This window comes from Micromys minutus (genome assembly GCF_963924665.1).
Source record: "Micromys minutus genome assembly, chromosome: 2".
Taxonomy (NCBI): Eukaryota; Metazoa; Chordata; class Mammalia; order Rodentia; family Muridae; genus Micromys; species Micromys minutus.
This window is the reverse complement of record NC_137971.1, coordinates 57,947,678-57,963,815: the sequence shown is the minus strand read 5'-3', so window position 1 is coordinate 57,963,815 and position 16,138 is coordinate 57,947,678. Positions and strand designations below refer to the sequence as shown.

The 16,138-nt window shown below is 50.0% G+C and overlaps 2 protein-coding genes across 3 annotated transcripts in view; one reads left to right on the top strand and one right to left on the bottom strand.

Moving 5' to 3' along the window:
• Window positions 1–7,007, top strand: part of AP2A2 (adaptor related protein complex 2 subunit alpha 2) — a 66,780-nt gene extending 59,773 nt beyond the window's left edge. For both annotated transcript variants that reach the window (XM_080912747.1, XM_080912746.1), the window contains exons 17-22: window positions 1,132–1,223; window positions 2,433–2,554; window positions 3,300–3,416; window positions 3,523–3,592; window positions 3,671–3,805; window positions 4,540–7,007. In XM_080912747.1, coding sequence (XP_080768873.1) covers window positions 1,132–1,223; window positions 2,433–2,554; window positions 3,300–3,416; window positions 3,523–3,592; window positions 3,671–3,805; window positions 4,540–4,617 — 614 coding nt within the window. In that variant the 3' untranslated portion in view covers window positions 4,618–7,007. The remainder of the gene's footprint in view (window positions 1–1,131; window positions 1,224–2,432; window positions 2,555–3,299; window positions 3,417–3,522; window positions 3,593–3,670; window positions 3,806–4,539) is intronic.
• A 438-nt stretch (window positions 7,008–7,445) lies between these two features.
• The window catches only part of MUC6 (mucin 6, oligomeric mucus/gel-forming), a gene marked incomplete at both ends in the record, with an annotated part of 29,426 nt that continues 20,733 nt past the window's right edge, over window positions 7,446–16,138 (bottom strand). Inside the window, 3 exons of the mRNA XM_080912973.1 lie at window positions 7,446–7,502; window positions 7,719–7,821; window positions 9,526–9,620. Of these exons, the coding sequence (XP_080769099.1) occupies window positions 7,446–7,502; window positions 7,719–7,821; window positions 9,526–9,620 (255 nt within the window). The remainder of the gene's footprint in view (window positions 7,503–7,718; window positions 7,822–9,525; window positions 9,621–16,138) is intronic.

The window sequence follows — 16,138 nt, the reverse complement described above, 5'->3', positions numbered from 1 at the left end:
AGAAGGGAGAGAATTTTCTTGAGTGTCAAAACATTTTGCCCACCAAACTGTAGGTGTTGCTACTCAGGTGGGCCTGAAGTCTCTGCAAAGGGAGCAGGAGTGTGGCAACTAAGAGCACATGGCTACCATTTGGGAGCTGTGGGATGCTGATGAGTGTAGTGTCTGTCTCTGAGAGATGCCGGGCTGGTCTGACTAAGGCTTTACCCCTTGCCATTGGTGACTTTACCAGGTTTGGTTGAAGAGAGAAGCTAAGCTGCTCTTTTCCAGATCTTTTGGTGTTTGTTTTTCTGAACTCTAGGGTGTGTTAATAGGATCTGGCCATCTGATGCAGGGAGCATGCTCTGGTTGGTCACTGTAGGAGCATGGCATGTTTGAAGGACAGTTCTAGCTGTTAGTATCAGCAAGTGGGCTGATAGACTCTGGTGGAAGATATGAGTGTGTCTAGGTGCCTTCAACAGAGGGCAGGCTGGTCCTCAAAATGCTCTTAGGACTTGCTTATGGCCCTGTGAACCTCCTGACCTGTGTCTGGTTCTGGTTCTGAATTGCAGAAATGTAGCTTTCATCCTTGAGTAACTACAGGAGGAGGCTCTAGGGCAGGCATGAGGGGCAGAAAAGATATCCCCCACACCCCATTTCAAATCTTGCCATGCTATTTATTATTTGTCTGTTTGGCTTTAGATTTTTGTTTGAAACAGGTTCTTATATAGCCTAGGCTGTCCTCACATGTACTGTGTAACTGAGGCTGGCCTTGAATTCCTGATTTTCCTGCTTCTACCTCTCAAGTGGTAGGATTACAGATGAATGCTACTGTGCCCACCTGCCATGCTACTTTTAAACTAGAAACTTGGTGTGATGGCTCTGTGAATAGTCCTAGCATTTAGGAGGCTGAGATAAGAGGGCTGTCATGAGTTTAGAGCTAGTTAGGAAGTTCTGGGCCAGAGTAAGCTATATGGCAAAACCAAACAACTATTTAAACAAATAAACAAAAAATTAGAAAAAGTTCTTTGCAACTTTAGCAATAGTCATAGCTCACAATAAGTACATTTAACTGAGAATTTCAGAGATCACATTGGCTGACTGTTCATGGTAAGTGTGACATTATGTGTATAAACCACCTCTGTTTTCTCCTAGGCCGAATGTTCATATTTTATGGTAACAAGACCTCCACGCAGTTCCTAAACTTCACTCCAACACTAATCTGTGCTGACGACCTTCAGACTAATATCCTTATCTATCTCTAGGTTCTCAGGATAGACAGATAACAATAGGATTAGAGGAAATTTTGAGGAAGGATACTTTTGTTAATATGGCATTTTTTTTCCAGTAGCTAGGTCAAAGCAGGGCCTTCTCTTTGAGTTGACCTGATGTTGTATCAGACACCACCCACACATCTGTCACTTTTGTTTGCTGTTTTGTTCTCCTGTGATATCAGTAAGTCCTTGCCCTATGAAGTTCCCCAAAAGGATCTGTGGCCAAAGGCAGAGTGATCCTGTGGTAATTAGTTGGTATAGAACATCTCAAGCCTACTAGTTATGTGTGCATTGGCAACCTATGCTCAGGCAGATGATGGATCCATGTGACCATCAGGAATAATCTGGGATATTGGATTCTTTCAGTTGGGGACTGTCAGAGAGGGACGGCTGGCATCTGCTGCATACAGTGACCAGGGATGCATTGGACCCAGCTCATAGTGTGTAGAACAATGAGTGTCATCTCTGTAGCAGGTCTGTGTTCATTTGGAGATGATCTATTTAAACAGAACCATTGGAAACAAGAAACACTGATGTGGTGTTTGGGATGTGTCTTGGTGGTAGGAATCACACCTATGCAGCATAAGCAAGAACCTGGTAACATCTCCAGCAGCCCCTGCTGTACACACAAACTCCCTTTTATGTATCTCCTTTCCCTGGGCTCCCTGGGCTCCATGGGCTCATAAGCTGTGGGCACAGGGTGCCACACAGAATGTAGAGGAAAGCAGAGGCTGCCTATGACCAGCCATGGTTGCATAGATCCTGGATGCAAAGGTATTGTAGAGAATCTACAGGTTCTTTGATGTTGCAGTCTCCGGCTTCCATAAGTTTAGAGCTGAACTAATCTGTAATGCTGTGCCTTATAGTTAATTAACAGGCCTGGCTTCTGCTGAGCACATGTCGTTCAGAGCTTGGTTCTGCAGTGCTAAGTCCAGTATGTAGCTACTGTACAAATTCTGAGGTCTTTTAGGGAAAGGGACTAGCCAGATATATACGGCTGTGGGTAGTCTGGGCAAGTGGGATGTGTTGATGGTGGAAGGGCAAGCTGGCAATAGCTCTGGGCCTTGATATACTTTAGGTTTTGGCAAATTGATGTGTAGGAGCCCCTGCTGCTTTCTGTGGTGGGCTGGCTGGAATGGTCCCACTCTCCCTTTCTGCCTGGACTCCTTAATGCACTCACATCTGAACCTGCAGACTAAGCCCGTGGACCCAACTGTGGATGGGGGCGCACAGGTGCAACAGGTGGTCAACATTGAATGTATATCTGATTTCACAGAGGCACCTGTCCTCAACATCCAGTTCAGGTGAGTGGTGTGTGCCTCCTGTGTCTTTTCTCAACCAATGTACATCTCTTTAAAGTTAGTGCTGTGTCACTGTGCATGTGTGCAGAGTAATGACAGGCCTGTAATTCTTGACTGTAGGAGCAGGTGAGGGGAGCTGGTTTTTGTGAGTATGGCGTGGTGCCCATGGGGTGTGAGTTTCCTGTGTGGTCTATTGGGCTAGGCTATTTTTGACCCAGTTGATTTTTGCGGTGAGAAATGGAAGGGCTTGTCCCCCTGGGAGTCCGAGAGCCAGGCTCTCCATGCTGCCTGTTGAGGCTGGCTGAAGAGGAGGTCTTAAAGGGTACTGGTGGTAGCTGGCTTGGAGCCAGATGTCTGGGCCATAGTATGTAGCTGCCTTTCCTTTTTAGTGACCACAGGAGAGAGGATGGAATCATGATGCTTTCTTGGGGAGCTACAAGGCTAATTAATTTTATAGGAGTTCTACTTGGGTTTGCCCTGGGTCTTGATTTGCCATAGGAACAGGATTGAGAGGAACTGGTCACTAACACTTTACACAAAGCAGTGATTTGGTCCCTTGATCACCTGTGGAGTGGAGGAGTAGATAGAGGATGTGGCTTAGCCCTTCCGGGAATACTGCTAGTATGCAGTCTTTGTGGCTGTTATTGGGGTGGGTAGCCATGTGGCCTTTTTCTAAGCCCAGAATACTCACTAGCCACAACAGTCTGGCTCAGTGTTTGTTCTTCATAACATGACTCTGTTGTTGTAGGTATGGTGGTACCTTCCAGAATGTATCTGTTAAGCTTCCCATCACTCTCAACAAATTTTTCCAGCCCACAGAAATGGCTTCTCAGGATTTCTTTCAACGTTGGAAGCAGTTGAGCAAGTGAGAGGGTGAACTATGGGTGGAGAGGGGAATGGGAATGCTGTCTCTGGACAGGATGCTGTATGGGTTTCAGCATAGCTTTTATACTAACATTCTGTTTATGTAGTCCACAGCAAGAAGTGCAGAATATCTTCAAAGCAAAGCATCCAATGGACACAGAGATCACTAAAGCGAAGGTAAAGAGTTGTATGTCGATGTCCTAGAGGCTAGTGCTGTGACCAGTGAGTCTTGACCTGCCTGTTCATTCTGTGTAGATTATTGGATTTGGTTCTGCACTCTTGGAAGAAGTTGATCCGAATCCTGCAAATTTTGTGGGCGCTGGCATAATACATACCAAAACCACCCAGATCGGCTGCTTGTTGCGCCTGGAGCCAAACCTGCAAGCTCAGGTGAGGGCTCCACAACAGGATGAATGCTTGGGTTGCTGTTAATTTCAGTGCAATTTATATAGAGATACTAGGATACTAAGTGTTGTTCACGGTGACAGTGCAGACATTTAGACAGCTCCTGGCCAGCGGAGCACATCATGTTTCTGTCTCCGCACAGGAAGCCTGTTGTGTTACCACAGTGCCTGTTTAGCTTCCTAGCCCTGAGCTGTGTCTAAGCAGCGCTCTGGTGCTGGCTGTCTTCTTCTGTGTTCCTCTCTGGATGTGGTGTACGTTGCTGCTTGCTTCAACAGTGTCCCTCTAGACACCTCAGTCTGTGTATTCTGTTCTGAGTATGGATACTTTTCACAACACTTGGGTGGTTTGGGGAGTATAGTGGGCAGTTCACAGGGTGGTACATAGTTAACTTGATGAGAAGCTGCCGAGCTGGTTATGTATGCCTGTAATCTCAGTACTCAGGAAGACTACCAGTTCAAGGTCAGCCTGGGCTACACAGTTAGACTGTGTCTCAGAATACAAAACAAAAGAGCTTTCCAGAGCTTGTTAATGACTCCTGCTGTCATCAACAGCAGTGCCATGCTGCAAACACCAGCTCTTATTAGACTTTTCTATTTCTACTGGTGAAATGGTGGTGGTTTGGGAGGGACTGCTGTGAGTGCTGAGGCCTGGGCCACAAAAGTACTGCCAAGATTAGCCTGGGGCTCAGTGCCCGCTCACCCTGCTGCTCTCTCTTTCAGATGTACAGACTCACCTTGCGTACCAGCAAAGACACCGTCTCTCAGAGACTATGTGAACTGCTGTCGGAACAGTTCTAATCCACAGACCAGAAGATCAGGCTCTTTGTTTGTGCGTCTCTCGTCTTCTATCGTTTGTCTTTGTACCACACTGCAGTTACACACTCCTTGTCTGAAAACTGCCATTCAAGGCACCTCTAGTCCTACACCTACAGCCAGCCCCTGAGTGTGGAGGTAACGCAGGACACAGTTTGAGAAGGGCTGCAGCAGGCCTGCCCCATCAAAGAAGGGTGCCTGGGCCTGGGAAATCAAGGCAGTCCTGTGGTTCAACCTACAAATTAAAGGGAAATTAGAAGTTTGAACGAAAGTGGGAATTTTGTTCAAATTTTATTAAAATGCCACTGGCTCAATCTCAGAAACCAGAAACAGTGCCATGTGCTTATAGGGTTAACATAGGGCTGTGTGGCCATGCTGGATGGTTACAGCATTGGCATAGAGGTTTGTGACCTCACGGGCTGGGCAGTGTCCGTGGAGTTTGCTGTAGCACTGCCGGATGGTGCTGAAGTGCTTGTGTTTATAACTGCAAACTCTGGGCCCACTCATGGCAGGGTCCTGTGCCTAACAAGCCAGTGTTCTTGAAGGGACAGTCTAAAACATTTTACCACTCTTTTGAGATCTTAGGTTTGCAGCATGGTGGGCAAAGGGCTTCATCTTGACTTTGGAAGACGTGGATATCACCCATCTTTTGGTTTTAGAGAATGTACTGTCCCTATGGTACATTCTGGGAACCTGAAAGCTAAGTGGGTGGGATGGTAAAGTAATGACCATGAGACGTGATTTCTCCAGAGGGTCTTGATTGTTGCATCTTCACTTCTGTGAAACACTTGTGGTTCGGTGGAAAAGAGACCTAAGTGTGGCAATGGAGAGACAGGCTGGGGTGAGAATGGCAGCCCAGGCAGGTGCTGTGCTAAGGATGCACTAGACTTCCTAGTTCACGAGTCAGTTAACCCTTTGGGCATTGGACTATATGTACAGTCCGTCAGGGGAAGAGCACAAGCCACACCAGAAGCTCAGGCTTGGGACCTTGCACTCTCTTGAGGTGATGCCCAAGATCGCTATAGACTCAGCTGTACAGGGTTATCCACTCACAACAGTGCTGCTGTCCCTTGCCCACTGCAGCACTAGGTGTGGTCATTTATGCGGGAGGATTTTTTTGCCTCAGGCTCAAGCTGCCAGCCTGCCATGGTGGGTTTGAGGGCTGCAGCAGGGCTCCAACCTACTCAAGCTCCTGCAGCCACACTCTGTATAGCCCAGGCAGTTAGTTTCAGAACAGCCAACACACCTGTGTGCTGATCCTTGCGTTCCACGAAGCCCTTGGTCTGCCTGTTGTGTTGTAACCCATGCCTGCCATGGCACAGGCTTATGTTCCAGATGGATGATCTAGCTGTGGTCACAGTGAGCCTCTGAAGTCCCTTTGCTCTAGTGGCTGGACAGTGTGGCTGAACATTATGTGCAGTCCACACACTATTGCATGGACCATGTGGATAGCTCAACCTGTGTGGCTGTGGCTTATGTACCATGTGCTGCCCAGTGATGGTGTCTGGATCAGTAACGTCCCAGCACACGGAAGCTGCTGGGGCATAGGCCCACCCTCCGTGACTACTGGGCCTCTATTAGTCCAGTGTGCTTGTTCTCAGAGAAAAATAAATAAATGCTAGGACAGGAAACTGACACGTGTGTGCTTTTTGTGGGCAGTCTCCTTTATAGCCCTGAGTCCGTTCCTTGAGCAAATGAGTACAGCTTGAGCCAAGGACCCAGTGTGCTACTTGTCTCCCATCTGAGTGATACCTCAGAAAGTGATTTTCCTGATTCTGTCTCTGTAATGCTGGGTGTACCCTAGCCTGGCTCCACACACTGCCCTAAATGTGTGGCTGCAGTTCCACTGAAATCCTGTACCTGGAGGCTTTGGTCTAAGAACACAGGGCCTATAGGCCCAGGACTTCCTTCTCTGCCCTAGACTGGGACTGCATGAGAGATGGTCCTTGTCTGGAAAGGCCAGACAAGGTGGTAGGTTTCACCACAGACTTGGCAAAATCTTGGGTGGGAGCAGCTCATAGGGCTGGTTGTCTTTCTGTTCTAGCCCCACCTAGGACATGGGCCTCTACAGTTTTAGGTCCTGATGACCTAGTGTTTGTGATAACATCTTAGGATTCTGGAAGACTGTAATAATGTGTACAACTCCAGGTTCTGCCTTCAAAAGAAGAGTTTATTTGGGATCTGCTCATTGTTGGGTGATGGCCTCCTCTCCAGCAAGTACCAATGCCTTTTATTTCTCCTGTGTCTGGGGAGACCTTTCCTTGTGTCTCTCTGACGCTTACCTTGCTGCTTGTCCCCACCCAGGACCCATACCCCTGCATCTTCCTCCTGCTATTCTCCACATCTCCCCAGTGTCCTGCACAGAATAGCATCTGCTTCTGTGCTCTGATCTCCTGGGTGATATAGACAGAGGCTAGGAGGTGCTATGCAGGAAATTCTCAATGAATAAAGATTGAAGGAATGTCAGTTTATTTCCATCGAAGTCCTGTTTTGCTTGGTCAAGGTGTGCAGGAGTTGGTGGTGGGAGGCTCTGTATGACAGCTATTTCTCTGCAGCTGCCTCAGGATGAAACCATGGTTAACGTCTCTTTGAGGCCCTGCCCATGGCCAATAAAGGGATTGTATATTACAAGTGTTTGTTGGGAAGTTATCGTGAATGGCATTTTCTTGTACCCAGAAACCAGTCCTGCTGTTTAGTTCTTGCATTGCAGGGGGCTGCACACACAGTTGCTGAACACTTGGAGGGTGAGTGTGAGCTGCTGACCAGGTGCATCAGGATCTGGGCAGGGTAGTGAGAGTTGCTTCTTGTAGCTACTAAGGGGTTGACAGCAGCCACAGCTGGTCTCCAACTGCAGGGTGTCCATATTGAATCTGCCAAGAAGAAGAGAGACCAGCAAGGTCAGGATTGCTCCCTGACCCTCAAGGCCAGGAGGCCCTTTGAAGCTAGCACCTGCTCATGGGCCATGCAAGTGTGGCCAGACCTGCCTAGATCTCAGTCAGTCAGAGCAGGCATGGGAAACATTGAGAGCCTGGCTCCTAGGAGGTTTCTGGCCTCAGCAGAAAGGAGGGTGTTTGCCAGCAACTCACCTGACAGAAGAGGCGCAGAATCCCTGGCAATGAGTTAGAGTCACGTTTGCTACACAGCCCCGGTAGGTAATCTGGTGTTCTTCTTCTTGCAAGCTGCAGGCCCCTGAGGATGGAGGCCCAAGAGCAGGTCTCAGACATTATCTAGTTCCCATTTGACGTGTCCTATGTAGCTCTTTATTCCAGTATTCAAAGCCTTCTTAAAGGATCTGGCACTGAGCCAAGCTTAGGTGGCTCTGAGTCAGTTCCCCATAATTCCCAGTAAAGGTGTCTTGGGCCTGTTGGATGGAGGATGTACTAAGGGCCAAGGAGGCTATCGAAGGAGACTGTCCATATCCCTCACAAGAGAACAGGCTCTTCCTCTAGGCCTCTGGAAAGATTTCAGAGGTTATGACACTGAACAACAAATGGTATTGATGCCTCAGCAGGCAGGCTGTACTGTTGACAGGATATGCCAGTGTGGGCAGGGTGAGATGATACACACTCAGGCATGTGCAGGAAGACCATGAGTCAGAAAGAGCCTGGGTTGACACTGCCCATGTAGAACTTGGGTTAAGTAAGATGGCTCAACAGGTAAAGGGGCTTGCCACCAAACCTTATGACCTTTTCTTTTCTAAAACCCGCATGATAGAGCTTTCTCCTGCAAGTTGTATACAAAACACATACATTAAGTTAAAAATGGTTTGTCAGCCAGGCATGGTGCATACAGCTTTTATCCCAGCACTTGGAAGGCAGAGGCAGGTGGATTGCTTGTAAGTTCAAGGACATTCTGGTCTAGTCTTCAAAGTTCTACAGAAAACCTGGCTTGAAAAACAACCAAAACCAACAACAAAAACCAAAGGATTTATGGGTGACATGTACTCCATGTATCTTCTTTCCCGTGTTCAAGTTTATTCCTGGCCTACTTCTCCAAGGGGACTGGGGTGATCTCTTCCTATCCTGTAACACTACCTTTTCTCATTCTTGAGGCTGCTTTTTCAAGAAACAGCCTGAACTTACAAGCTGTAACCAAGAACATGAACTGATTGCTGGCTCTGTGAAGGATTCCTGTATGAGGGAGGCCTAGAGCATGTGTGGGAAGCCTGGTCCCACTTTCGTGCTTTGAATGAAACACTCAAGGGTGTCCTCAAAGTACATGTTGAATTCATGTCGCTGTGAAGTCTGACATTGTGAAGGGATCACTTTCCTGTAGGGAGCCCTGGTCATAGTTGGGTAGGAGAGCTTATGAAAACCATGGGCAACAAGTGCACATATTGATTTCCAGGCCTTGCCTGGCCTCCATCTCACCCCCCACCCCCTGCCTCCTGCATGTTGCCTGAGATGATCTCTGTATGTCGGGATTAGGCGATCATTTTCTTTAGCACTGGGGTAGTTTGTGTGCCTAAACTCCAGGGACAAGCCAGACCTCACATGTGCTAGCTTTCCAAGGGGCAGGTGTGGAGGGCTGCCTAGAGATATTTGGACCAATGTAGGTCAATACTACAGCAGGCACATGGGGCACAAGTGAACACTTGCAGGAAGCAGTAGAGCACAGGAGAAGTCAAATTGGCCTAAAATATATGGGGATTTAAGTCTCTAATTCAGCCAAACTGGGTGAACAGAGCAGTACTGAAGGCTGAAGAGAAAGAAGCTTGCACTTAGGCCCAAAAATGACCAGAAGAAGCTCCAGGACCTGCAGAAAGGCTTCATGAGACCACTGGAGGGAAGTATTGCACAACAGACTACACATTACAGAGCTGCTGTGTAAAATCCAAACAAATGGAACTTAAGCAGGCAAGGAACCAAGGACCCAATCAGTGACACTACTTACCAGGAAGAGTAGGTGGTGAAGAGACCGAGGAGTCCGGATTGGAGGGTGATACTGGGGTAGAAGGTGAGGAGCTTCCAGGGTGAGTAGTGCTGTTGCTTAGGAACACGGATGTGGGCAGTGGACTGGTAACAGGAGGCCTAGTGGTGTAGTTGGTGTCTGGGGAACTTGGGAAGTTTGTAATGCCCATGGTTGAAGAAAGTAGTCCTGATGTAGCGGCTTGGGTAGTAAGGGAGGTAAAATGGGAAGTGGTGGACTTCGAGGAGAATGAAGAAAATGTGGGCACATGAGGTGTAGTCTTGGAAGTGGATAGAGGCCCAATGCTGGAGGTTGGCCTACTCAGTGGGGTGGGAGTCTTGTGGATGGTGGAGAGAACAGAGGACGAAGAAAAGGAAGAGGTGACAAGAGGGGAGACAGGGGGATTAACATGAGTAGACGCAGCAGTTGGAGACACAAAGGCAATGGCAGATGAAGGGGGTGAGGGTGAAGGTTTAGTAAACAGTGGGGAATGGGACAATGAGCTGGAGGTGGGTGTAGACCGAAGAGTAGAAGCTACAGACCTTGAAGCAGGTGTGAAAGTGGATGTCATAAAGGAAGATGGGAAAGATGCTGAAGAAGGAAGAGAAAATGTAGTGAGAACATCATTAGGTAAGGCGGACGTCCTGTCTGTGGAGAATGAGCTTTTGGTTTGGGTAGTTGCACTGGTTGTGTAAGTGACAGGTCCTGATGTATGAGGTGGCCTGGTTTGTTCCTGGGTGGCTGGAAGAATGGTTGACTTTGTGTAGGTAGAGGCTGAGGAAACTGTGTGTTGGGGTGTTGGAGTGATAGTTACCTCAGAAGACTGTGTCACAGAGGAGGTTGAAAATAAGGGCAGGGATGTGGCCATAGAGGTCTGAGGAGCTGATGGTGAAGGGGAGGCTATGGTGGTCTGTACAGGTGTTCCCAAGGGAGTCCCTGTGGTGCCTGTTGTACTGGAGACAGTAACCGTGGTTGGGAGGTGTGTGGAACTCACAGCATTAGGACTGCCAGTTATGCCTGAAGTGGTGTGGCTCACTGGAGTACCAGTTACACCCATGGTGGACTTGGTTGCCATGGTCGTAGGGCCTGCTGTGGACTGATGGGTAGTCATGGAGGAAGGCTGTGAGAGGGGGGAAGTAGAGGTTTTCTCTGTGGAGAAAGAGCTTTGAACTTGGGTGGTGGCACTGGTTGAGGAATTGGCAGCGGTGGATGGATATGGAGGCCTTGTTTGTTCTATTGTGGTTTGTAGAATGGTGCTCACTGGCTTAGACATGGAAACTGAGGAGACTGTGTGTGGGCTGTTTGGGGTGGTGTGTACCTCAGAAGTTGGTGGCGCAGAGGACGTTGAAAATGATGGCAGTGATGTAACTAACATGGTCTGGGGAGCTGATGGTGTTGGGAGGGAGGTCGTCGACTGCTGAGATGTTCTGACATGGGACGCTGTGCTGTATGTAGCGCTGGAGAAAGCTGGCGTGGGTGGAGAGCCTGTAGTGTGTGGTGTATGGGTGCTGCTAGGTGTGCTTGAGGTGGTGCGGCCCATGGAGGTACCAGTTACACCTATGGTGGGCATAAGTGAGTTGGTTGTAGCTAGAAGTGATGTTGACTGAGTGGGTGTCATGGAGGCAGGTTCTGAGAGATGTGCTGTAGACGTCCTGTCTGTGGAGAATGAGCTTCTGGTTTGGGTAGTTGCACTGGTTGTGTAAGTGACAGGTACTGATGTATGAGGTGGCCTTGTGCCTTCCAGTGTGGTTGGAAGGACAGTCCTCAGTGGCATGGAGGTAGAAGCCGGTGATGCCGAGTGTGAGCCGGTTGGGGTGTTAACTTTCTCTGTGGTTGGTGTCACAGATAAGGTTGAAGCTAATGGGAGCTGTGTGGACTGCGAGGTCTGAGGACCTGAATGTGTTGGAAAGTTGGTGGTGGTCTGCCTGGGAGATGCTGAGGGGAGACCTGTGGTGTGTACTGTGCTGGAGACAGCAACAGTGTGTGAAGGGTGTGTGGTGTGTGAAGTCTGAGGGCTGGTAGGGGTTCCTGAGGTGGTGTGAGCCACAGGAGTGCCAGTTGAACTTACGGTTGGCTTAGCTGAGCTGGGAGTAACCTGAGTTGATGTGGACTGATGGGCAGTCACTGAGGATGTTTCTGAGAGGTGGGAAGTGGAGGCCGAGGCGGACGTCCTGTCTGTGGAGAATGAGCTTTTGGTTTGGGTAGTTGCACTGGTTGTGTAAGTGACAGGTCCTGATGTATGAGGTGGCCTGGTTTGTTCCTGGGTGGCTGGAAGAATGGTTGACTTTGTGTAGGTAGAGGCTGAGGAAACTGTGTGTTGGGGTGTTGGAGTGATAGTTACCTCAGAAGTCTGTGTCACAGAGGAGGTTGAAAATAAGGGCAGGGATGTGGCCATAGAGGTCTGAGGAGGTGATGGTGAAGGGGAGGCTATGGTGGTCTGTACAGGTGTTCCTAAGGGAGTCCCTGTGGTGCCTGTTGTACTAGAGACAGTAACCGTGGTTGGGAGGTGTGTGGAACTCACAGCATTAGGACTGCCAGTTATGCCTGAAGTGGTGTGGCCCACTGGAGTACCAGTTACACCCATGGTGGACTTGGTTGCCATGGTCGTAGGGCCTGCTGTGGACTGATGGGTAGTCATGGAGGAAGGCTGTGAGAGGGGGGAAGTAGAGGTTTTCTCTGTGGAGAAAGAGCTTTGAACTTGGGTGGTGGCACTGGTTGAGGAATTGGCAGCGGTGGATGGATATGGAGGCCTTGTTTGTTCTATTGTGGTTTGTAGAATGGTGCTCACTGGCTTAGACATGGAAACTGAGGAGACTGTGTGTGGGCTGTTTGGGGTGGTGTGTACCTCAGAAGTTGGTGGCGCAGAGGACGTTGAAAATGATGGCAGTGATGTAACTAACATGGTCTGGGGAGCTGATGGTGTTGGGAGGGAGGTCGTCGACTGCTGAGATGTTCTGACATGGGACGCTGTGCTGTATGTAGCGCTGGAGAAAGCTGGCGTGGGTGGAGAGCCTGTAGTGTGTGGTGTATGGGCGCTGCTAGGTGTGCTTGAGGTGGTGTGGCCCATGGAGGTACCAGTTACACCTATGGTGGGCATAAGTGAGTTGGTTGTAGCTAGAAGTGATGTTGACTGAGTGGGTGTCATGGAGGCAGGTTCTGAGAGATGTGCTGTAGACGTCCTGTCTGTGGAGAATGAGCTTCTGGTTTGGGTAGTTGCACTGGTTGTGTAAGTGACAGGTACTGATGTATGAGGTGGCCTTGTGCCTTCCAGTGTGGTTGGAAGGACAGTCCTCAGTGGCATGGAGGTAGAGGCCGGTGATGCCGAGTGTGAGCCGGTTGGGGTGTTAACTTTCTCTGTGGTTGGTGTCACAGATAAGGTTGAAGCTAATGGGAGCTGTGTGGACTGCGAGGTCTGAGGACCTGAATGTGTTGGAAAGTTGGTGGTGGTCTGCCTGGGAGATGCTGAGGGGAGACCTGTGGTGTGTACTGTGCTGGAGACAGCAACAGTGTGTGAAGGGTGTGTGGTGTGTGGAGTCTGAGGGCTGGTAGGGGTTCCTGAGGTGGTGTGAGCCACAGGAGTGCCAGTTGAACTTACGGTTGGCTTAGCTGAGCTGGGAGTAACCTGAGTTGATGTGGACTCATGGGCAGTCACTGAGGATGTTTCTGAGAGGTGGGAAGTGGAGGCTGAGGCGGACGTCCTGTCTGTGGAGAATGAGCTTTTGGTTTGGGTAGTTGCACTGGTTGTGTAAGTGACAGGTCCTGATGTATGAGGTGGCCTGGTTTGTTCCTGGGTGGCTGGAAGAATGGTTGACTTTGTGTAGGTAGAGGCTGAGGAAACTGTGTGTTGGGGTGTTGGAGTGATAGTTACCTCAGAAGTCTGTGTCACAGAGGAGGTTGAAAATAAGGGCAGGGATGTGGCCATAGAGGTCTGAGGAGCTGATGGTGAAGGGGAGGCTATGGTGGTCTGTACAGGTGTTCCTAAGGGAGTCCCTGTGGTGCCTGTTGTACTGGAGACAGTAACCGTGGTTGGGAGGTGTGTGGAACTCACAGCATTAGGACTGCCAGTTATGCCTGAAGTGGTGTGGCCCACTGGAGTACCAGTTACACCCATGGTGGACTTGGTTGCCATGGTCGTAGGGCCTGCTGTGGACTGATGGGTAGTCATGGAGGAAGGCTGTGAGAGGGGGGAAGTAGAGGTTTTCTCTGTGGAGAAAGAGCTTTGAACTTGGGTGGTGGCACTGGTTGAGGAATTGGCAGCGGTGGATGGATATGGAGGCCTTGTTTGTTCTATTGTGGTTTGTAGAATGGTGCTCACTGGCTTAGACATGGAAACTGAGGAGACTGTGTGTGGGCTGTTTGGGGTGGTGTGTACCTCAGAAGTTGGTGGCGCAGAGGACGTTGAAAATGATGGCAGTGATGTAACTAACATGGTCTGGGGAGCTGATGGTGTTGGGAGGGAGGTCGTCGACTGCTGAGATGTTCTGACATGGGACGCTGTGCTGTATGTAGCGCTGGAGAAAGCTGGCGTGGGTGGAGAGCCTGTAGTGTGTGGTGTATGGGCGCTGCTAGGTGTGCTTGAGGTGGTGCGGCCCATGGAGGTACCAGTTACACCTATGGTGGGCATAAGTGAGTTGGTTGTAGCTAGAAGTGATGTTGACTGAGTGGGTGTCATGGAGGCAGGTTCTGAGAGATGTGCTGTAGACGTCCTGTCTGTGGAGAATGAGCTTCTGGTTTGGGTAGTTGCACTGGTTGTGTAAGTGACAGGTACTGATGTATGAGGTGGCCTTGTGCCTTCCAGTGTGGTTGGAAGGACAGTCCTCAGTGGCATGGAGGTAGAGGCCGGTGATGCCGAGTGTGAGCCGGTTGGGGTGTTAACTTTCTCTGTGGTTGGTGTCACAGATAAGGTTGAAGCTAATGGGAGCTGTGTGGACTGCGAGGTCTGAGGACCTGAATGTGTTGGGAAGTTGGTGGTGGTCTGCCTGGGAGATGCTGAGGGGAGACCTGTGGTGTGTACTGTGCTGGAGACAGCAACAGTGTGTGAAGGGTGTGTGGTGTGTGGAGTCTGAGGGCTGGTAGGGGTTCCTGAGGTGGTGTGAGCCACAGGAGTGCCAGTTGAACTTACGGTTGGCTTAGCTGAGCTGGGAGTAACCTGAGTTGATGTGGACTCATGGGCAGTCACTGAGGATGTTTCTGAGAGGTGGGAAGTGGAGGCTGAGGCGGACGTCCTGTCTGTGGAGAATGAGCTTTTGGTTTGGGTAGTTGCACTGGTTGTGTAAGTGACAGGTCCTGATGTATGAGGTGGCCTGGTTTGTTCCTGGGTGGCTGGAAGAATGGTTGACTTTGTGTAGGTAGAGGCTGAGGAAACTGTGTGTTGGGGTGTTGGAGTGATAGTTACCTCAGAAGTCTGTGTCACAGAGGAGGTTGAAAATAAGGGCAGGGATGTGGCCATAGAGGTCTGAGGAGCTGATGGTGAAGGGGAGGCTATGGTGGTCTGTACAGGTGTTCCTAAGGGAGTCCCTGTGGTGCCTGTTGTACTGGAGACAGTAACCGTGGTTGGGAGGTGTGTGGAACTCACAGCATTAGGACTGCCAGTTATGCCTGAAGTGGTGTGGCCCACTGGAGTACCAGTTACACCCATGGTGGACTTGGTTGCCATGGTCGTAGGGCCTGCTGTGGACTGATGGGTAGTCATGGAGGAAGGCTGTGAGAGGGGGGAAGTAGAGGTTTTCTCTGTGGAGAAAGAGCTTTGAACTTGGGTGGTCTCACTGGTTGAGGAATTGGCAGCGGTGGATGGATATGGAGGCCTTGTTTGTTCTATTGTGGTTTGTAGAATGGTGCTCACTGGCTTAGACATGGAAACTGAGGAGACTGTGTGTGGGCTGTTTGGGGTGGTGTGTACCTCAGAAGTTGGTGGCGCAGAGGACGTTGAAAATGATGGCAGTGATGTAACTAACATGGTCTGGGGAGCTGATGGTGTTGGGAGGGAGGTCGTCGACTGCTGAGATGTTCTGACATGGGACGCTGTGCTGTATGTAGCGCTGGAGAAAGCTGGCGTGGGTGGAGAGCCTGTAGTGTGTGGTGTATGGGCGCTGCTAGGTGTGCTTGAGGTGGTGCGGCCCATGGAGGTACCAGTTACACCTATGGTGGGCATAAGTGAGTTGGTTGTAGCTAGAAGTGATGTTGACTGAGTGGGTGTCATGGAGGCAGGTTCTGAGAGATGTGCTGTAGACGTCCTGTCTGTGGAGAATGAGCTTCTGGTTTGGGTAGTTGCACTGGTTGTGTAAGTGACAGGTACTGATGTATGAGGTGGCCTTGTGCCTTCCAGTGTGGTTGGAAGGACAGTCCTCAGTGGCATGGAGGTAGAGGCCGGTGATGCCGAGTGTGAGCCGGTTGGGGTGTTAACTTTCTCTGTGGTTGGTGTCACAGATAAGGTTGAAGCTAATGGGAGCTGTGTGGACTGCGAGGTCTGAGGACCTGAATGTGTTGGAAAGTTGGTGGTGGTCTGCCTGGGAGATGCTGAGGGGAGACCTGTGGTGTGTACTGTGCTGGAGACAGCAACAGTGTGTGAAGGGTGTGTGGTGTGTGGAGTCTGAGGGCT